Consider the following 16,802-nt stretch of genomic DNA (forward strand, 5'->3'; position numbering starts at 1 on the left):
CTCCGCTCCGTACACCTCGTACACACACGGCTCCGCTCCGTACACCTCGTACACACACGGCTCTGCTCCGTACACCTCGTACACACACGGCTCCGCTCCGTACACTTCGTACACACACGGCTCCGCTCCGTACACCTCGTACACACACGGCTTCGCTCCGTACACCTTGTACACACACGGCTCTGCTCCGAACTCCTCGTACACACACGGCTTCGCTCCATACACCTTGTACACACACGGCTCTGCTCCGAACACCTCGTACACACACGGCTCTGCTCCGTATACCTCATGCACACACGGTTCCGCTCCTTACACCCCGTACACACGCAGCTTCGCTCTGTACACCTCGTACACACGGCTCCCCTCCATACACCTTGTACACTCATGGCTCCACTCCGCACACCTCATACACACACGGCTCCGCTCTGTACACCTTGCACACACGGCTCCGCTCCGTACACCTCGTACACATGCGGCTCTGCTCCGTACACCTCATACACACACGGCTCCGCTCCGTACACCTCGTACACACACGGCTCTGCTACATCCACCCTGTAAACCCCTCCTGACCACACACATAAACTTCCCCTCATCCAGCACCATGACAACCAGCACAGCAGAGCCCTGCATACACTGAGGCCCCTGATCATGTGACCCCTGACTCCTCCCCTCCTGTGACCTCATCACAGGTCCTGTGCGCACAGAACAGCCATATATGTGGTGTGCGGCTCTGCAGGTGGAGGTAGGTGCTGGAGAGTCCCCATTACTGGGGGGGGCAAAGGCTTGTCCGCCCCCACAACCCAACCGTCCGGCAGTCTGTTGTTTTAGAAGCTGGGTGTCGGCACTGTACATTTAACCTTGTATTATGATAATTATTATTATACATTTTTATAGCACCATTTCTTCCATCGCGCTTTATATGTGAAAAGGGGGCAAGTAAAGACAAATACAATAAACATGAGCAATACAAAGCACTAACAGGTACAGAAGGAGGGAGGACCCTGCCCGAGAGGGTAGAGCTGGTTGCAGTTCAGTAGGTTGAGGATCACTGCAGGCTGCAGGCTTGTCGGAAGAGGTGAGTCTTCAGGTTCTTTTTGAAGGTTTCTATGGTAGGCGAGAGTCTGATGTGTTGGGGTAGAGAGTTCCAGAGTATGGGGGAAGCACGGGAGAAGTCTTGGATGCGGTTGTGGGAAGAAGAGATGAGAGGGGAGTAGAGAAGAAGGTCTTGAGAGGATCGGAGGTTGCGGAGGAGGAGATAGGTTGTGAATGGCTTTGTAGGTCATTGTGAAGATTTTGAACGGGAGTCTCTGGGCGATAGGAAGCCAGTGAAGGGCTTGGCATAGGGGAGAGGCTGGGGAATAGTGGGGAGACAGGTAGATTGGTCAGGCAGCAGAGTGTAGGATTGATTGGAGTGGTGCCAGGGTGCTAGAGGGGAGTCCAGAGACTAGGAGGTTGCAGTAGTCAAGGCGGGAGATGATAAGGTCGTGCACTAGCGTTTTTGTGATTTCATGGTGAAGGAATGCACGGATCCGGGAAATATTACTGAGTTTAAGTCAAAAGGAGGAGGCAAGGGCTTGGATATGAGGCTTGAAAGAGAGGGCAGAGTCGAGGATCACCCCGAGGCACCGAGCATGCGGGACTGGGGAAAGTGAGCAGCCATTGACCTTGATGGATAGGTTTGGTGGAGGGGTAGAGTGAGATGGGGGAAAGATGATGAATTCTGTTTTGTCGATATTCAGTTTTAGAAAGCGAGCAGAAAAGAAGGCCAAGATAGCAGACAGTGTGGGATTTTGGGGAGTAAGGAGGTGAGGTCAGGTCCAGATAGGTACAGTAGATCTGTGTGTCATCGGTGTAGAGATGATACTGCAAACCGTTGGATTCTATGAGCTGTCCCAGGCCGAAGGTGTAGATGGAGCCACTGAATGTTCGGTCTGTTAGATATGACGCAATCTAGGATAGGGCCAAGTCTGTGATGCCAAGAGATGATAAAATCTGTAGCAGGAGGGAATGGTCCACAGTGTCAAAGGCAGAAGACAGGTCCAGGAGAAGGGGGACAAAGTAGTGTTTCTTGGTGGTTAGTAGGTCATTGGTGATTTTAGTTAGGGCAGTTTCAGTTGAGTGATGGGGTCGGAAGCCAGATTGTAATCGGTCAAAGAGGGAGTAGGAGGAGCGGTGGGAGGACATTTCAAGATGGACATGCTGTTCCAGTAGTTTTGAGGCATAAGGGAGAAGAGATATCGGGCAATAGCTAGACCATAGAGGATGGGTCAAGGGAGGGCTTTTTTTAGGATGGGTGTGATCATGGCATGTTTGAAGGATGAGGGGAAGACACCAGTTGTGAGTGAGAGGTTGAAGAGGTGTGTTAGGGTTGGGGTGAAGACTGTGGTGAGGTTAGGGATGAGGTGGGATGGGAGCGGATCAAGCGGTGAGATGAAATTTAGACAGGAGGGTGGAGAGCTGATTGTCTGTCATGTTGGAGAAGCCGGTTTTGGAGGAACAGGGTTGAGCAGCTAAGAGGGGTATTGGGCGATTCGGGCCAAAGCTTTCTCTGATCGTCTTGATCTTCTATTTAAAGAAAGAAGCAAAGTCTTCAGAAGAAATGAGAGGGGAGGGAGGAGGTGCTGGGGGACAAAGTAGAGAATTGAAAGTGTTGAAAAGCTGTTTAGGGTTGTGAGACAGGGAGGATATGAGAGATGAGAAATAAGTTGGTTTTGCGGCAGTGAGCGTGTACTTGAAGCTGGCGAGGGACTGCTTGTATGCGATGAATTGCTCTGCAGAGTGGGATCTCTTCCATCTCCGTTCAGCGACCCTGGAAGCCCGTCTGTTCTTTGGTCAGGCTGGTCAGCCGGGGCTGTCTCTTGATTGTACAAGTTTTGCTATGCATGACGGGTGGCCGAATCCAGTGTTGCTGTTATTATGGTGTTATTAAAAGTGGCAGCAGCATCTGTGTCATGAAGGGAAGTTATGTCTGTAAGAGGGAGAAGGGACTCAAAGAGTGATTGTAAATTGAGGTGTTTGAGATTTCTGCGAGGGTGAGTGAGTTTGTGGACTAGGGGTTGCGCATTAAGAGAGGAGAGGGAAGAGAATGTCAGTAGGTTGTGGTCAGACGGGGAGGAGTGAGTTAGCGAGATTAGTGTGTTACCATCTTTGTGAGTGGCTGCAGAAGACCATTGAGTGAGGCCGAAGGAGGCAGTAAGTGATAAAAGTACAAGTGTTGGCCTCATCCCTGTATTGCACACAGGATGTGTCTGCAGAACTGACGTCACCCAGTACTAGCAAATATAGTTAAACTGACTATGATCTATTTGCTATGTAAGTCTTTTTTGGTTATGCACCAGTTCAGACTAGATTGCTGTTCAGTCAGTTTTCCTATATTTGCTATGTACTTTTTTTTCTGCCTTGAACGCCCCGCCCTTCACCATGCTGTGATTTTAATTACATCGAAACACAGTTGGTTCCGACCTTCCTATAAATGCAGGCTTTACCATGCTATTAGCCAGAGGTAAGTGTTCACACTATGTAGACAGGTCAGGGACCTGTTATGATCCGGTGGTAGGATCTCAAAACTGACCTGACACATATGACCAGAATATAGGGCAAGTTCTGGGGATGTGGAAGCTATACTGACCGCAATCCTGATCCTATCCACAAACACTAAAGGCAGCTGTGGAGCGTTCCTAAAATCCTAGACGCCTCGTTCACAGCCTGAGAAACTGACTACCCCTAGAGAGAAGGCAAAGACCTCACTTGCCTCAGAGAAATAACCCCAAAGTTATAGTCAGCCCCCCACAAATAATAACGGTGAGTTAAGGGGAAAAGACAAACGTAGAAATGAAACAGGTACAGCAAATGAGGCCCGCTAACACTAGATAGACTGAAAATAGATAGGAGTCTGTGCGGTCAGTACAAAAACTATCAAAAATAAACCACGCAGAGAATACAAGAACCCCCACACCGACTCACGATGTGAGGGGCGCACTCTGTACCCCAGAACTAACCAGCAAGCGAAAAATCACATATAAGCAAGCTGGACTGAACTCATCATATACAGAGAAACGTTTTCAAGGAAATAATGAGCAAAAAGAACAAACAAACTTAACTTCTCCAGCAGGAGACTGGTCACAAGGAATATTCAGGAGCTCTCAGAAACAGGACTGAATACACCGACAGCAGGCAACAAATGAAGGTCCAGGTGAGTTAAATATGCCCAGCATAGAAGGAAATGAAGCAGCTGAGCCCAGCCATATCGCTAAAGGCCACCAGAGGGAGCCCAAGAACAAACTCACACAGTACCACTCATGACCACAGGAGGGAGCCCGAGAACGGAATTCACAACAGTACCCCCCCCTTGAGGAGGGGTCACCGAACCCTCACCAGAGCTCCCAGGCTGATCAGGACGAGCCGAATGAAAGGCACGAACCAAATCGGCCGCATGGACATCGGAGGCGACAACCCAGGAATTATCCTCCTGACCATAGCCCTTCCATTTAACTAAGTACTGAAGCTTCCGTCTCGAAATACGAGAATCCAAGATCTTCTCCACCACATACTCCAACTCCCCCTCGACCAAGACAGGAGCAGGAGGATCAACAGAAGGGACCACAGGCACCACATATCTCCGCAACAATGACCTATGGAACACATTATGAATGGCAAACGATGTTGGGAGGTCCAAACGAAATGACACAGGGTTGAGGATTTCCAAAATCTTATAAGGACCGATGAAACGAGGCTTGAACTTAGGAGAGGAAACCTTCATCGGGACATAACGAGAAGACAACCACACCAAATCCCCCACGCGAAGTCGGGGACCCACACAGCGACGGCGGTTAGCAAAGCGCTGAGCCTTCTCTTGGGACAACGTCAAATTGTCCACCACATGGTTCCAAATCTGCTGCAACCTATCCACCACAGAATCCACCCCAGGACAGTCAGAGGGTTCAACCTGACCCGAGGAAAAACAAGGATGAAAACCAGAATTGCAAAAGAAAGGTGAAACCAAAGTAGCAGAACTAGCCCGATTATTGAGGGCGAACTCAGCCAATGGCAAAAAAGTCACCCAATCATCCTGATCAGCAGAAACAAAACATCTCAAATAAGTTTCCAAGGTCTGATTAGTTCGTTCGGTTTGGCCATTCGTCTGAGGATGGAAGGCCGACGAAAAAGACAATTCAATGCCCATCTTAGCACAAAAGGACCGCCAAAATCTGGACACAAACTGGGATCCTCTGTCAGACACAATGTTCTCCGGAATACCATGTAAACGAACCACATTCAGAAAAAACAGTGGCACCAAATCGGAGGAGGAAGGCAGCTTAGGCAAAGGTACCAAATGGACCATTTTAGAAAAACGATCACAAACCACCCAGATGACAGACATCCTCTGAGAGACAGGAAGATCCGAAATAAAATCCATGGAAATATGCGTCCAAGGCCTCTTCGGGACAGGCAAAGGCAAAAGCAATCCACTGGCACGAGAACAGCAAGGCTTGGCCCGAGCACAAATCCCACAGGACTGCACAAAGGAACGCACATCCCGCGACAAGGAAGGCCACCAAAAGGACCTCGCCACCAAATCCCTGGTACCAAAAATCCCAGGATGACCTGCCAACACCGAAGAATGAACCTCGGAAATAACTCTACTGGTCCATCTGTCCGGGACAAACAGTCTCTCCGGTGGACAACGGTCAGGTCTATTGGCCTGAAACTCCTGCAACACCCGTCGCAGATCAGGAGAGATGGCAGACAAAATCACCCCCTCTTTGAGGACACCAGTCGGTTCAGAAACTTCCGGGGAGTCAGGTACAAAACTCCTAGAAAGGGCATCAGCCTTCACGTTTTTCGAACCCGGAAGATATGAAACCACGAAATTGAAACGAGAGAAAAACAGCGACCATCGAGCCTGTCTCGGATTCAACCGTTTGGCAGACTCGAGATAAGTCAAATTCTTGTGATCCGTCAAGACCACCACACGATGCTTGGCTCCCTCAAGCCAATGTCGCCACTCCTCAAATGCCCACTTCATTGCCAACAACTCACGATTACCAACATCATAATTCTGCTCGGCAGGCGAAAACTTTCTTGAAAAGAAAGCACATGGTCTCATCACAGAGCCATCAGAGCTTCTCTGCGACAAGACAGCCCCTGCTCCAATCTCAGAAGCATCAACCTCGACCTGAAAGGGAAGAGAGACATCGGGCTGGCGCAAGACAGGAGCCAAAGAAAATCGACGTTTCAGCTCCTGAAAGGCCTCCACGGCCGCAGGAGACCAATTCGTCACATCAGAACCCTTCTTGGTCAAAACCGTCAAAGGCTTAACCACACTAGAAAAATTAGTGATGAAGCGACGGTAAAAATTAGCAAAACCCAAGAACTTCTGGAGACTCTTCACAGATGTAGGTTGGGTCCAGTCATATATAGCCTGGACCTTGACTGGATCCATCTCAATAGTAGAAGGGGAAAAAATAAAGCCCAAAAAGGAAACCTTCTGGACTCCGAAGAGACATTTAGAGCCCTTCACAAACAAGGCATTGGCACGCAGGACCTGAAATACCATCCTGACCTGCTTCACATGAGACTCCCAATCATCAGAAAAGACCAAAATATCATCCAGGTACACAATCATAAATCTATCCAGATACTCTCAGAAGATATCATGCATGAAGGACTGAAACACAGAGGGGGCATTAGAAAGCCCAAAAGGCATCACCAAGTACTCAAAATGGCCTTCGGGCGTATTAAATGCTGTTTTCCATTCATCGCCCTGCTTTATGCGCACAAGATTATACGCTCCTCGAAGATCTATCTTGGTGAACCAACTGGCCCCCCTAATCCGGGCAAACAGATCGGACAACAGTGGCAAGGGGTACTGAAATTTGACCGTGATGTTATTTAGAAGGCGATAATCTATACAGGGTCTCAGAGAACCATCCTTCTTGGCCACAAAAAAGAACCCCGCACCTAAAGGGGACGAGGACGGGCGAATATGCCCCTTCTCCAAGGACTCCTTTATATAACTCCGCATAGCGGCATGTTCTGGTACAGATAAATTAAAAAGTCATCCCTTAGGGAACTTACTACCAGGAATCAGATTTATAGCACAATCACAATCCCTATGAGGAGGTAGAGCACTAGATTTGGGCTCATCAAATACATCCTGGTAGTCCGACAAAAATTCAGGGACCAGAAGGAGTAGAAGAAGCAATTGACACCAAAGGAGCATCGCCATGAATTCCCTGGCAACCCCAACTTGACACAGACATTGCTTTCCAATCCAGGACTGGATTATGAGCCTGCAGCCATGGCAGACCCAACACGACAACATCATACAAATTATGTAGCACAAGAAAGCGAATCACCTCCTGATGTGCAGGAGCCATGCACATGGTCACTTGGGTCCAGTACTGAGGTTTATTCTTGGCCAATGGCGTAGCATCAATTCCCTTTAGTGGAATAGGGAACTGTAAAGGCTCCAAGATAAAACCACAGCGCCTGGCAAATGACAAATCCATCAAATTCAGGGCGGCACCTGAATCCACAAAAGCCATAACTGAGTAGGATGACAGAGAGCAAATCAAAGTAACAGACAAAATGAATTTAGGCTGTACAGTACCAATGGTGACAGACTTAGCGAACCTTTTTGTGCGCTTAGAACACTCTGAGATAACATGAGTAGAATCACCACAGTAAAAGCACAACCCATTCTGATGTCTGTGGTTTTGCCGTTCAACTCTGGTCAGAATCCTGTCGCATTGCATAGGCTCAGGTTTCTGCTCAGAAAATACCGCCAGATGGTGCACAGGTTTGCGCTCCCGCAGACGCCGATCTATCTGAATGGCCAAAGACATAGACTCATTCAGACCCACAGGCGTGGGGAACCCCACCATAACATCTTTAAGGGCTTCAGAAAGACCCTTTCTGAAAATCGCCGCCAGGGCGCACTCATTCCATTGAGTGAGCACAGACCACTTCATGACCACAGGAGGGAGCCCGAGAACGGAATTCACAACAGGGACCCATCCGATCCATGAGATTACCTTGACGATGGTGGATGGGCTCACATTTTTTGGCCAAATTTTGTACTAAGCATCTCATGTGTTTTTTCATAGATTTCACAAGCCATTATGCTATTCACATTTCATGTATCGCACATTCCCTTGCTTTAGTACAGTTGAGTTCAGCCATTGATCTATTTGCTATGTAAGTCTTTTTTGGTTATGCACCAGTTCAGACTAGATCGCTGTTCAGTCAGTTTACCTATATTTGCTATGTACTTTTTTTTCTGACTTGAACGCCCCGCCCTTCACCATGCTGTGATTTTACTTACATCCAAACACAGTTGTTCCGACCATCCTATAAATGCAGGCTTTACTATGTTATTAGCCAGAGGTAAGTGTTCACACTAGGTAAACAGATCAGGGACCCAACCGATCCATAAGATTACCTTGACGATGGTGGATGGGCTCACATTTTTTGGCCAAATTTTGTGCTAAGCATCTCATGTGTTTTTTCATAGATTTTACAAGCCATTATGCTATTCACATTTCATGTATCGCACATTCCCTTGCTTTAGTACAGTTGAGTGCTGCCATTGATCTATTTGCTATGTCACCCAGTACTAGATCCTTTTTGATGTTACATCGTCATCTTCTTCCCATTCAGGTTCCTACAATATTGGATCCTCTCAGTGGAGATCTTCTATATAAGAGAATTTTCCTGATTGACCCGTCAAGGATGGATAGTGACAGAGACAAGATGGCAGAGAGACTATTACACCTCACCCTAGAGATCCTCTTCCGTCTTACCGGAGAGGTGAGAGATTCTGATGACGTCACATTACATCATTGTTATTTATGGGAATAACAGATGGACAGAACTGGAGAGGTGATGACTCTGGAAATGTCTGTAGTGAGATTTATTAATGTGTCTCTCCATAACCAGGATTACACAGTAGTGAAGAAGACCTCTAGTGAGCGCTGTCAGGACCCTGTGTCTGACAGATGGGGAAGACCCCAGAGCCCATTCATGGAACCTCCATCTCACCCACTGATACATGACGACATCAATGACCAGAAGATCCTAGAACTCACCTACAAGATGATTAAGCTGCTGACTGGAGAGGTGACACTGCTGGGAAAGCTGGGACATTATACAGTGATCCTATGAGGGGATCTGGGGGATGACGGTATAATTCTATGTGTCAGGTTCCTATAAGGTGCCAGGATGTCGCTGTCTATTTCTCCATGGAGGAGTGGGAGTATTTAGAAGGACACAAAGATCTGTACAAAGATGTCATGATGGAGGTTCCCCAGCCCCTCACATCACCAGGTAATAGACAGGACTAAATACACATGACATATAATTATCTGTATGTAAAGAATGAATTCAGTCCCTGTATGTGTTTCCTCCAGTTCCATCCAGTAAGAGGATAACACCAGAGAGATGTCCCCGTCCTCTTCTCCTACAGGACTGTAAGCAAGAAAATCCCAATGTTCCTCAGGAGCATCAGGTAGATGGAGAGAAGGTGTCATGAGATCTCCCCTATGATGTGTAGATGGCTGTGAAGGTCTTGTGCTCAGTCTTGTTTTATCCACCAGTATTATATGTTTTATACTTGTGTAATGAGAACGGTGGAGATGGCAGGATTATAGCTGATCATAGATGTGACTTCTCCATCTGTCTGTGACTTGTACAATATTTATTTCAGGGTGAAGATCGGACCCATATTAATACTACAGAGACATATGTGTGGGGTGATGAGTGGTGTAAAGAGGGGATTCCTACAGATAACTTCCCAGGTGAGTATTATTAATATTTAGAGAACCATTCATTACATGCTACTGTATGTGAAAAGGGGTTGCATACAAAATACAAATATAGATTACAATGATCAAACTAGCAATCATATACTGGAACAGATGGAGAGGGCTCTTGTGGGCTCACAGTTAGTGGTGAGCCAGTATACTCATTGCTCGGAAGATCTCCTAGTATTTGGATGTGCTCAGAGAATTAGTTTTCCTCACCTCAGCTGCATGATTTACGCTGCTAGACAGGCTGAATACATGTGAGGAATGCCTGTCTGTTAGGGAATTCCCACATGTTTTCAGGCTGTCCAGAAGCCGCAAATCATGCAGCTGAGGCGATAATAACTAAATCTCCGAGCACATCCAAATACTTGTAGATTACCCAAGCATGCTCGGGGAGACCCGAGCAACAATGCTATTCGCTCATCACTACTCACAGTCTCCAGCATAATGGGGAAAGAGACAGTGGGTTGAGGGTTTTCAGCAGTTCCATGGTGGTGAGTAATAACCACTAAATGCAGAGAAGTCACAGATTCTTATCAGTAACTGGCTTTAGTCAGGCCATGTCTTCCAGTAGACCATCGTATGCCCCTCCACCCCAAACTGTCCTAATTAATTTGGGCAGTTTTCTGGTTTTCTGTGGGAGCTCTCCCCCAGAACATTGACCCTGAACGGCTGAGACTTGTTCTGTCCTCAAACACTATTAATCTGCCCATATAGGGTTAATCTGCAAATTAATAGTGTTCTAAAGCTTCTTGGCTATCACATTGCAAATACAGCTACTGGGAGGAAATTAACTTTATCCCTCCTGGAAGATTTAGTCTTTTAGTCATAACAGAGGCACTACCGAGGCTTTTGTATTATTGCCCATGAGCTTCAAGTTACTCCATTGCACCCAAGATACTCTGATTTAACCCCTCCCACCACAGCCAGTATTGTGTTCCAAACCAGGTCCCATTTTTCAAATCTGACGTGTCACTTTATATGGTGATAACCTTGGATGCTTCTTCTGATTCTAGTGTTTGTGAGAGTTGTTTTTTGTTTTGTTTTGTTTTTTCTTAATTGGTTGATAGGTTTTGCATTCATTTATGAAAATATCTGAAATTTTGCCAAAAAATGTAGAAGCATTAGAAATGTTCAAACCCTGAATTTGTAACCAATAGTGATACCACATAAAATATTTAATAATTAGCATTTACCGTGTTTCTTATTTACATTGGAAGCATTTTCCATTTATCTTTTTATCTTTTTTAGGTTGTTACAAGGCTTAAAAGTTTAGCAACAAGTTTTTATATGTTCATAGATGTTAACATATCTATTTTTTTAGGGGGACCCAACACTTGTAAAGTGACTTGGAGGGGCCTATATTTTAGAAAAATTAATTTTCTTCTCAAAGTATAAATCACATTTAGGAAGTTTAAGGGGTTGTCCGGCTTTAGGGTACAAGTCTGCAGTCACTCTGTGACTGCAAACTTGTGAATCCTCACATCGCGGGCATGTGACCGCATATATGCGGTCATGTGATGACTAGATGCGCGCGTCCTCGCTCGAGACAATTGAATAGAGCGAGGTCGGTTACGTCTTGTCAGAATGTGGCTGGAAGTATGCATATCGCCCGGTGCTGGTCCTGGAGAATCCTCACAGTGTGGATTCACAAGTCTGCAGTCACATAGAGAGACTGCAGAAATGTACCCTATGGCCCGACAACCCCTTTAACTGTTTAGGTGCTTCACAGAAATTAGTAGAAAGTGAAATTCAAAATAGAATTTTTTTTTCTTCACTAAAATGTTGATGTAGCCCAAAATTTTGTATTGCCAGTACGAAATAAAACCAGAACAATAGAAAATCTATAAAGTGTCTCCATTTTCCTCAAGAAATTAGTTTATAGGAGTAGTAAAAATTTTAACCAGTGTTTTAGCAGTGTTTTGGAAATTGGCACACAGTGAGCGTTGCAGAGGGAAAATTGCAAATATGCCATTTTAGTGCCCAATACATAGTGAAGAGATTGTGCTTCAGGAGACACACACCGTAAATTAAGTGGGTTTTTCTCACTTTAGCAATGCCAAATACATGGATGCTAAATGTGGTTTGGGCACACTGCAAGGCTGAGAAGGGGTGGATATTTGGCTTTCGGAGAGCCGATTTTGCTGGATTGCGTTATAGATACTGTTACTTTTCAACAGCCTTTGAGCCACTAATAATGTGGACATCCTCAGTTTTTCCATTGAGAGATGATGGCTGTAAATGGGATCTTGTTTGTTGCAGGACGAGTAAAAGTTTTTAATTGATTGGCATTTTGGCCTCCACAACATTTTTTGTTGGCTTATTATTATAATATTTGGGAGGTAGGACGAACAAAGAGGGTCGAAAATCATACTCTACTGGTTCCTTCTCTCAGGTCTAATGTTAGACTGTGAAATGTTTATGTTGGTATATAATTTTGCTACATAACTTGCAATTTCTATGGACATTTTATATAGACATGTTATTAAAGTAAATTTGTTATTTAAAGATATTTTATTAAAAAATAATCATTGGTTTTATTCTCGGCAGATCTGTCATCTGATCCTTTTAAACAGGTCCTGTTTTACGATTCATCACAGACTGTTCGGGAAAACAAAAGTCATGAAACGGATGTTAAATATGAAAGTTCTTTCACAGGAAAGAAGGCATCAGAATGCTCAGAATATGAAAAAAGTTTTTCCTTCATAATGTCTTATTTTACATATCAAAAAAATCACAGAGAGGAAAACAGATTTTCTTGTTTAGAATGTGGGAAATGTTTTGCAAATAAATCAAATCTTGGAAAACATCGGAGAACTCACACAGGGGAGAAGCCATTTTCATGTTCAGAATGTGGTAAATGTTTTGTAGAAAGATCACATCTTATCACACATCAGCGAAGTCACACAGGAGTGAAGCCACATTCATGCACAGAATGTGGGAAATGTTTTGTAGATAAATCAAGTCTTTTTATACACTACAGAAGACACACAGGGGAGAAGCCATATTCATGTTCAGAATGTGGGAAACGTTTTAATCAGAAAGTGCATCTTGCTAGACACCAAAGAACTCACACAGGGGAGAAACCTTTTTCATGTTCAGAATGTGGGAAATGTTGTGCAGATAAGTCAAATCTTATAGAACATCAAAGAACTCACACAGGGGAGAAGCCATATTCATGTTCAGAATGTGGAAAATGTTTTGCAACTAAATCAACTCTTGTTAAACACCGTAGAATTCACAAAGGGGAAAATCCATTATCATACCTAGACGGTGAAAAAATCTTTTCTTAAAAAAAAAAATCATGTTTTGTTGTTGAATAAAATAAACCTCACACGGGTAAAAACGATGTATTCAAAGTAAAGAAAAGTAAGTAAATGAGGAAGGTAAAAGCAATTTGGAACTAAAATTAGAATAAAAAATGCATGCTGTTACTAATATTCATCTGTTATTCAAATAGCAAATAAAAAGCAATATTCCAAGTGTTTTTAATATTTTTCTTTCCCACATGCGAGCTCCCATGAGTTTTGAATCCATGCCTCAAACCGGGACAGGAAGTCTAGAGCAAAATATAAAGGTAACACCCACTCTCTCCTTCATTGGTTTCCTGTTCTGTGTAAAGAGTAGCATAAATCATGCGGCTTAAATGCCGTGAAGATGAAATATCTTAACAAAATGAGTGGCCTCCAGCATAAGGCTACAGCCTGGTTGACCTTCTAGGATGTAACTCTCTAGTGCAACAGTCCACAAATCTGTTTATCCCTCCATCTGCCGCATGCCTTGGCCTACCACCTTATGATTTGACTTGGCCTACTGTCCCTTGACAAAGGCTAGCGCTGAAACTAGTGCTGGAGCCTGCTGCTATTCCAGCAAGAGGATATGAGTTCACGTGTTTGCACTTTTGTTTCCCCTTTACGTACCTGGTAGTGATGAGCGAACGTGCTCAGATAACCATGCGGATACATAATATGCAGCTGTTAGATGGCCTCAACACATGTAGGGATTCACACTTCACACTTCGTTCTCAGTATTCAGTATGCCAGAGGCACCGGCGAGTGGGTCTCGTGAGCCCAGTCTCTATATAGAGACATATATATATATATATATATATATATATATATATATATATATATATATATATACTAGATTGTGGCCCGATTCTAACACATCAGGTATTCTAGAATATGCATGTCCCCGTAGCATATGGACAATGATGATTCCGACTGTGCCCGTCGCTGATTGGTCGAGGCAACCTTTTTTTACATCATCGTCGCCATGGCAACCATTATGACATCTACGTCGATACTGTGCCCGTCGCTGATTGGTCGAGGCCCAGGCGGCCTTGACCAATCAGCAAATGAATAAACGGGACAGACAGACAGAAAAACCCTTAGACAATTATATATATACTGTAGATAATATACATTTTGCATAACTTCAAATTGCATTGTTTTGGGGAGTTGACCCTCTCAGTGAATTCAGTCTGGCAGCATTAACCGTCTGATGTCTTCCTGGATTCCTAGGAAGTGGGACTTCTGATTTTTTTCTATATACGGTACTTTACTAATTCATTGCCTATATTAGGGTTTCTTATTTCTGGTGGGCAGCACTCAAGGGTTCAGCTACCATATATAGGGTTCCTTTACCTTGCTAGTTGGTGGATCCTCTATACTATAGGTGCATACACATATTCATTGTGTTATACCCTTAAGCGCGGTTCAGATTTTATCTATTTCTTTCTGTTATTTTGTGACAGGGCTGACACCCACCTGTCCTGATACCAGCTGCTGAGGGTATTTACTGGGAGTGCTTGTATATTATGTTTGAGTCACTGTGGCTACATGATTTTCGGCTGTTGACAGCCTCAACACGTGGGGATTGCCTGTTTGTTAGGGAATCCCCCACATGTAGAAACACTAGAACACACAAGCACTACCAGTTGCTCGGATAACACCCAAGCATGCTCAGATAAAACGTTATCTGAGCACGTTCACTCATCACTAGTACCTGGGTTTGATAGGCACTTTTGCAAATTATTTGAGCTCTTTGATTTCCATACTCATTTTTACTTTGAAATAGTGCACTGTGCTTGAATATTTTCATTGGTATACTTACCTTAATTACTACTGATTACATTTATCTTTTATATACCGTATATACTCGAGTATAAGCTGAGATTTTCAGCCCATTTTTTTGAGCTGAAAGTCCCCCTCTCGGCTTATACTTGAGTCATACCCATGGGTCGGCAGGGGAGGGAAGTCTAATAATACTCACCTGCTCCCGGCGCGGTCCCTGCAGGTCCCTGGTTCTTCTGGCGTCGCAGCTTCTTCCTGTACTGAGCGGTCACATGGTACCGCTCATTACGATAATGAGTGTACCATGTGATCGCTCAGTACAGGAAGAAGCTGTGGCGCCGGAGAACCAGGGACACCGCGTCAGGAGCAGGTGAGTATAATGGGGAGGGGGAGCGCTGCGTGATATTCAGCTCTCCTCTTTCCGGGCGCCGCTTCGTCTTCAGCGTCGTCTTCTGCAGTGACACTCAGGTCAGAGGGCGCGGTGACGTGGTTAGTGTGCGCCCTCTGCCTGAACGTCAGTGCAGAAGACGCTGAAGACAGAGCGGCGCCCGGAACAAGGAGAGGTGAATATTGAAAGTGCCTGAGCGACGAGAGGTGAGTATGTGATTTTTTTTTTTTTTTATCGCAGCAACAGCATATGGAGCAAATATCTTTATGGAGCATCTTATGGGGCCATTATCAACGTTTGTGCAGCATTATATGGGGCAAATATCTATATGGAGCATCTTATGGGGCCATAATTAACCTTTGTGCAGCACTATAATGGGGTAAATGTGTCTGTATGGAGCATCTTATGGAGCCATAACTAACGTTTGTGCAGCACTATATGGGGCAAGTGTCTGTATGGAGCATCTTATAGGGCCATTATTAACCTTTGTGCAGCATTATATGGGGCATATTTTAATATGGAGCATCTTATGGGGCCATCATGAACTGTATGGAGCATTATATGGGGCATATTTTGTATGGAGCATCTTATGGGGCCCATAATGAACAGTATGGAGCATTATATGGGGCTCCTGATTCAATATGGATATTCAAAAACACTTAACCTACTGATGTCTCAATTAATTTTACTTTTATTGGTGTCTATTTTTACTTCTGAAATTTACCAGTGGCTGCTTTATTTCCAACCCTAGGCTTATATTCGAGTCACTAAGTTTTCCCAGTTTTTTGTGGCAAAATTAGGGGGGTCGGCTTATACTCGGGTCGGCTTATACTCGAGTATATACGGTACCTATTTTAAGTAGACAATATATGCACCACTGTTTTTAATCTCCAACTATGTAATGTCGCCCCCTCTGTATTAATTTTGAGTCTCTTTTTAAACTTTGATGTGACCAATTGTTATGATTTAATAAAAAATCATTACTTGGCTACATTATGACTACATATCTTGGTAGTAGGCTTTTCTTAAATTGTTTGGGACATAGTCTGGATATGGGTATTCAATGATAACTATAGTGCCATTACAATGTGTATGTACTGACATAATAATTGTGATATTTTAAGCACTTTATGTAGGGCTGGAAATTTGTTTTGTTGCCTCATGGTATCAACTTTGGTTGCAATAAGATTTTGGTAGCTGCAAGTAGCTGCACCATTGGCACCAACCCTCTGGCAAGAGTAGTGCTACCAAACATAGGTCACAATTGCACTTCTTTTCCTTTGGCAATCATATTAGTGGGGATAAAGCAAACAACATTGTGGACTATATGTTTGTTATGATAGAGTAGCAACTCACTTTGGAAACTGACCCTGCCGATTCCTGTACAGACTGGAGACCCGCAGTCCTTAATGGTTCCTGCATGAGCAGAGATAGCCCTAACCACAGACTAGAAAATGGCAACTCAGACCTATGCTGCCTGAAAGGCTGGCGAATGCTTCACATTCCTCCCAATGAATCAGAGTGCAGTGCAGA

At 44.6% G+C, this 16,802-nt stretch overlaps 1 protein-coding gene across 1 annotated transcript; it reads left to right on the forward strand.

Moving 5' to 3' along the window:
* Nucleotides 1–691: 691 nt before the first annotated feature.
* Nucleotides 692–13,282, forward strand: LOC143767497 (uncharacterized). Its single transcript, XM_077255885.1, has 7 exons — nucleotides 692–742; nucleotides 8,662–8,811; nucleotides 8,941–9,120; nucleotides 9,204–9,327; nucleotides 9,411–9,508; nucleotides 9,707–9,797; nucleotides 12,357–13,282. The coding sequence occupies exons 1-7, from the start codon at nucleotides 716–718 to the stop codon at nucleotides 13,097–13,099; spliced, it is 1,413 nt and encodes a 470-aa protein (XP_077112000.1). The 5' UTR covers nucleotides 692–715; the 3' UTR covers nucleotides 13,100–13,282.
* The last annotated feature ends 3,520 nt before the right edge of the window (nucleotides 13,283–16,802 follow it).

Source organism: Ranitomeya variabilis, chromosome 4, assembly GCF_051348905.1.
Source record: "Ranitomeya variabilis isolate aRanVar5 chromosome 4, aRanVar5.hap1, whole genome shotgun sequence".
Classification (NCBI taxonomy): Eukaryota; Metazoa; Chordata; class Amphibia; order Anura; family Dendrobatidae; genus Ranitomeya; species Ranitomeya variabilis.

Bases quoted from the DNA above. Each gene is read 5' to 3' on its own strand.
- LOC143767497 (XM_077255885.1), top strand. From the start codon at position 716: ATGTGGTGTGCGGCTCTGCAGGTGGAG. The intron at 743-8,661 runs GTAGGTGCTGGA...CTTCCCATTCAG, and splicing joins GTGCGGCTCTGCAGGTGGAG to GTTCCTACAATATTGGATCC. The intron at 9,328-9,410 runs GTAATAGACAGG...TGTTTCCTCCAG, and splicing joins CCAGCCCCTCACATCACCAG to TTCCATCCAGTAAGAGGATA.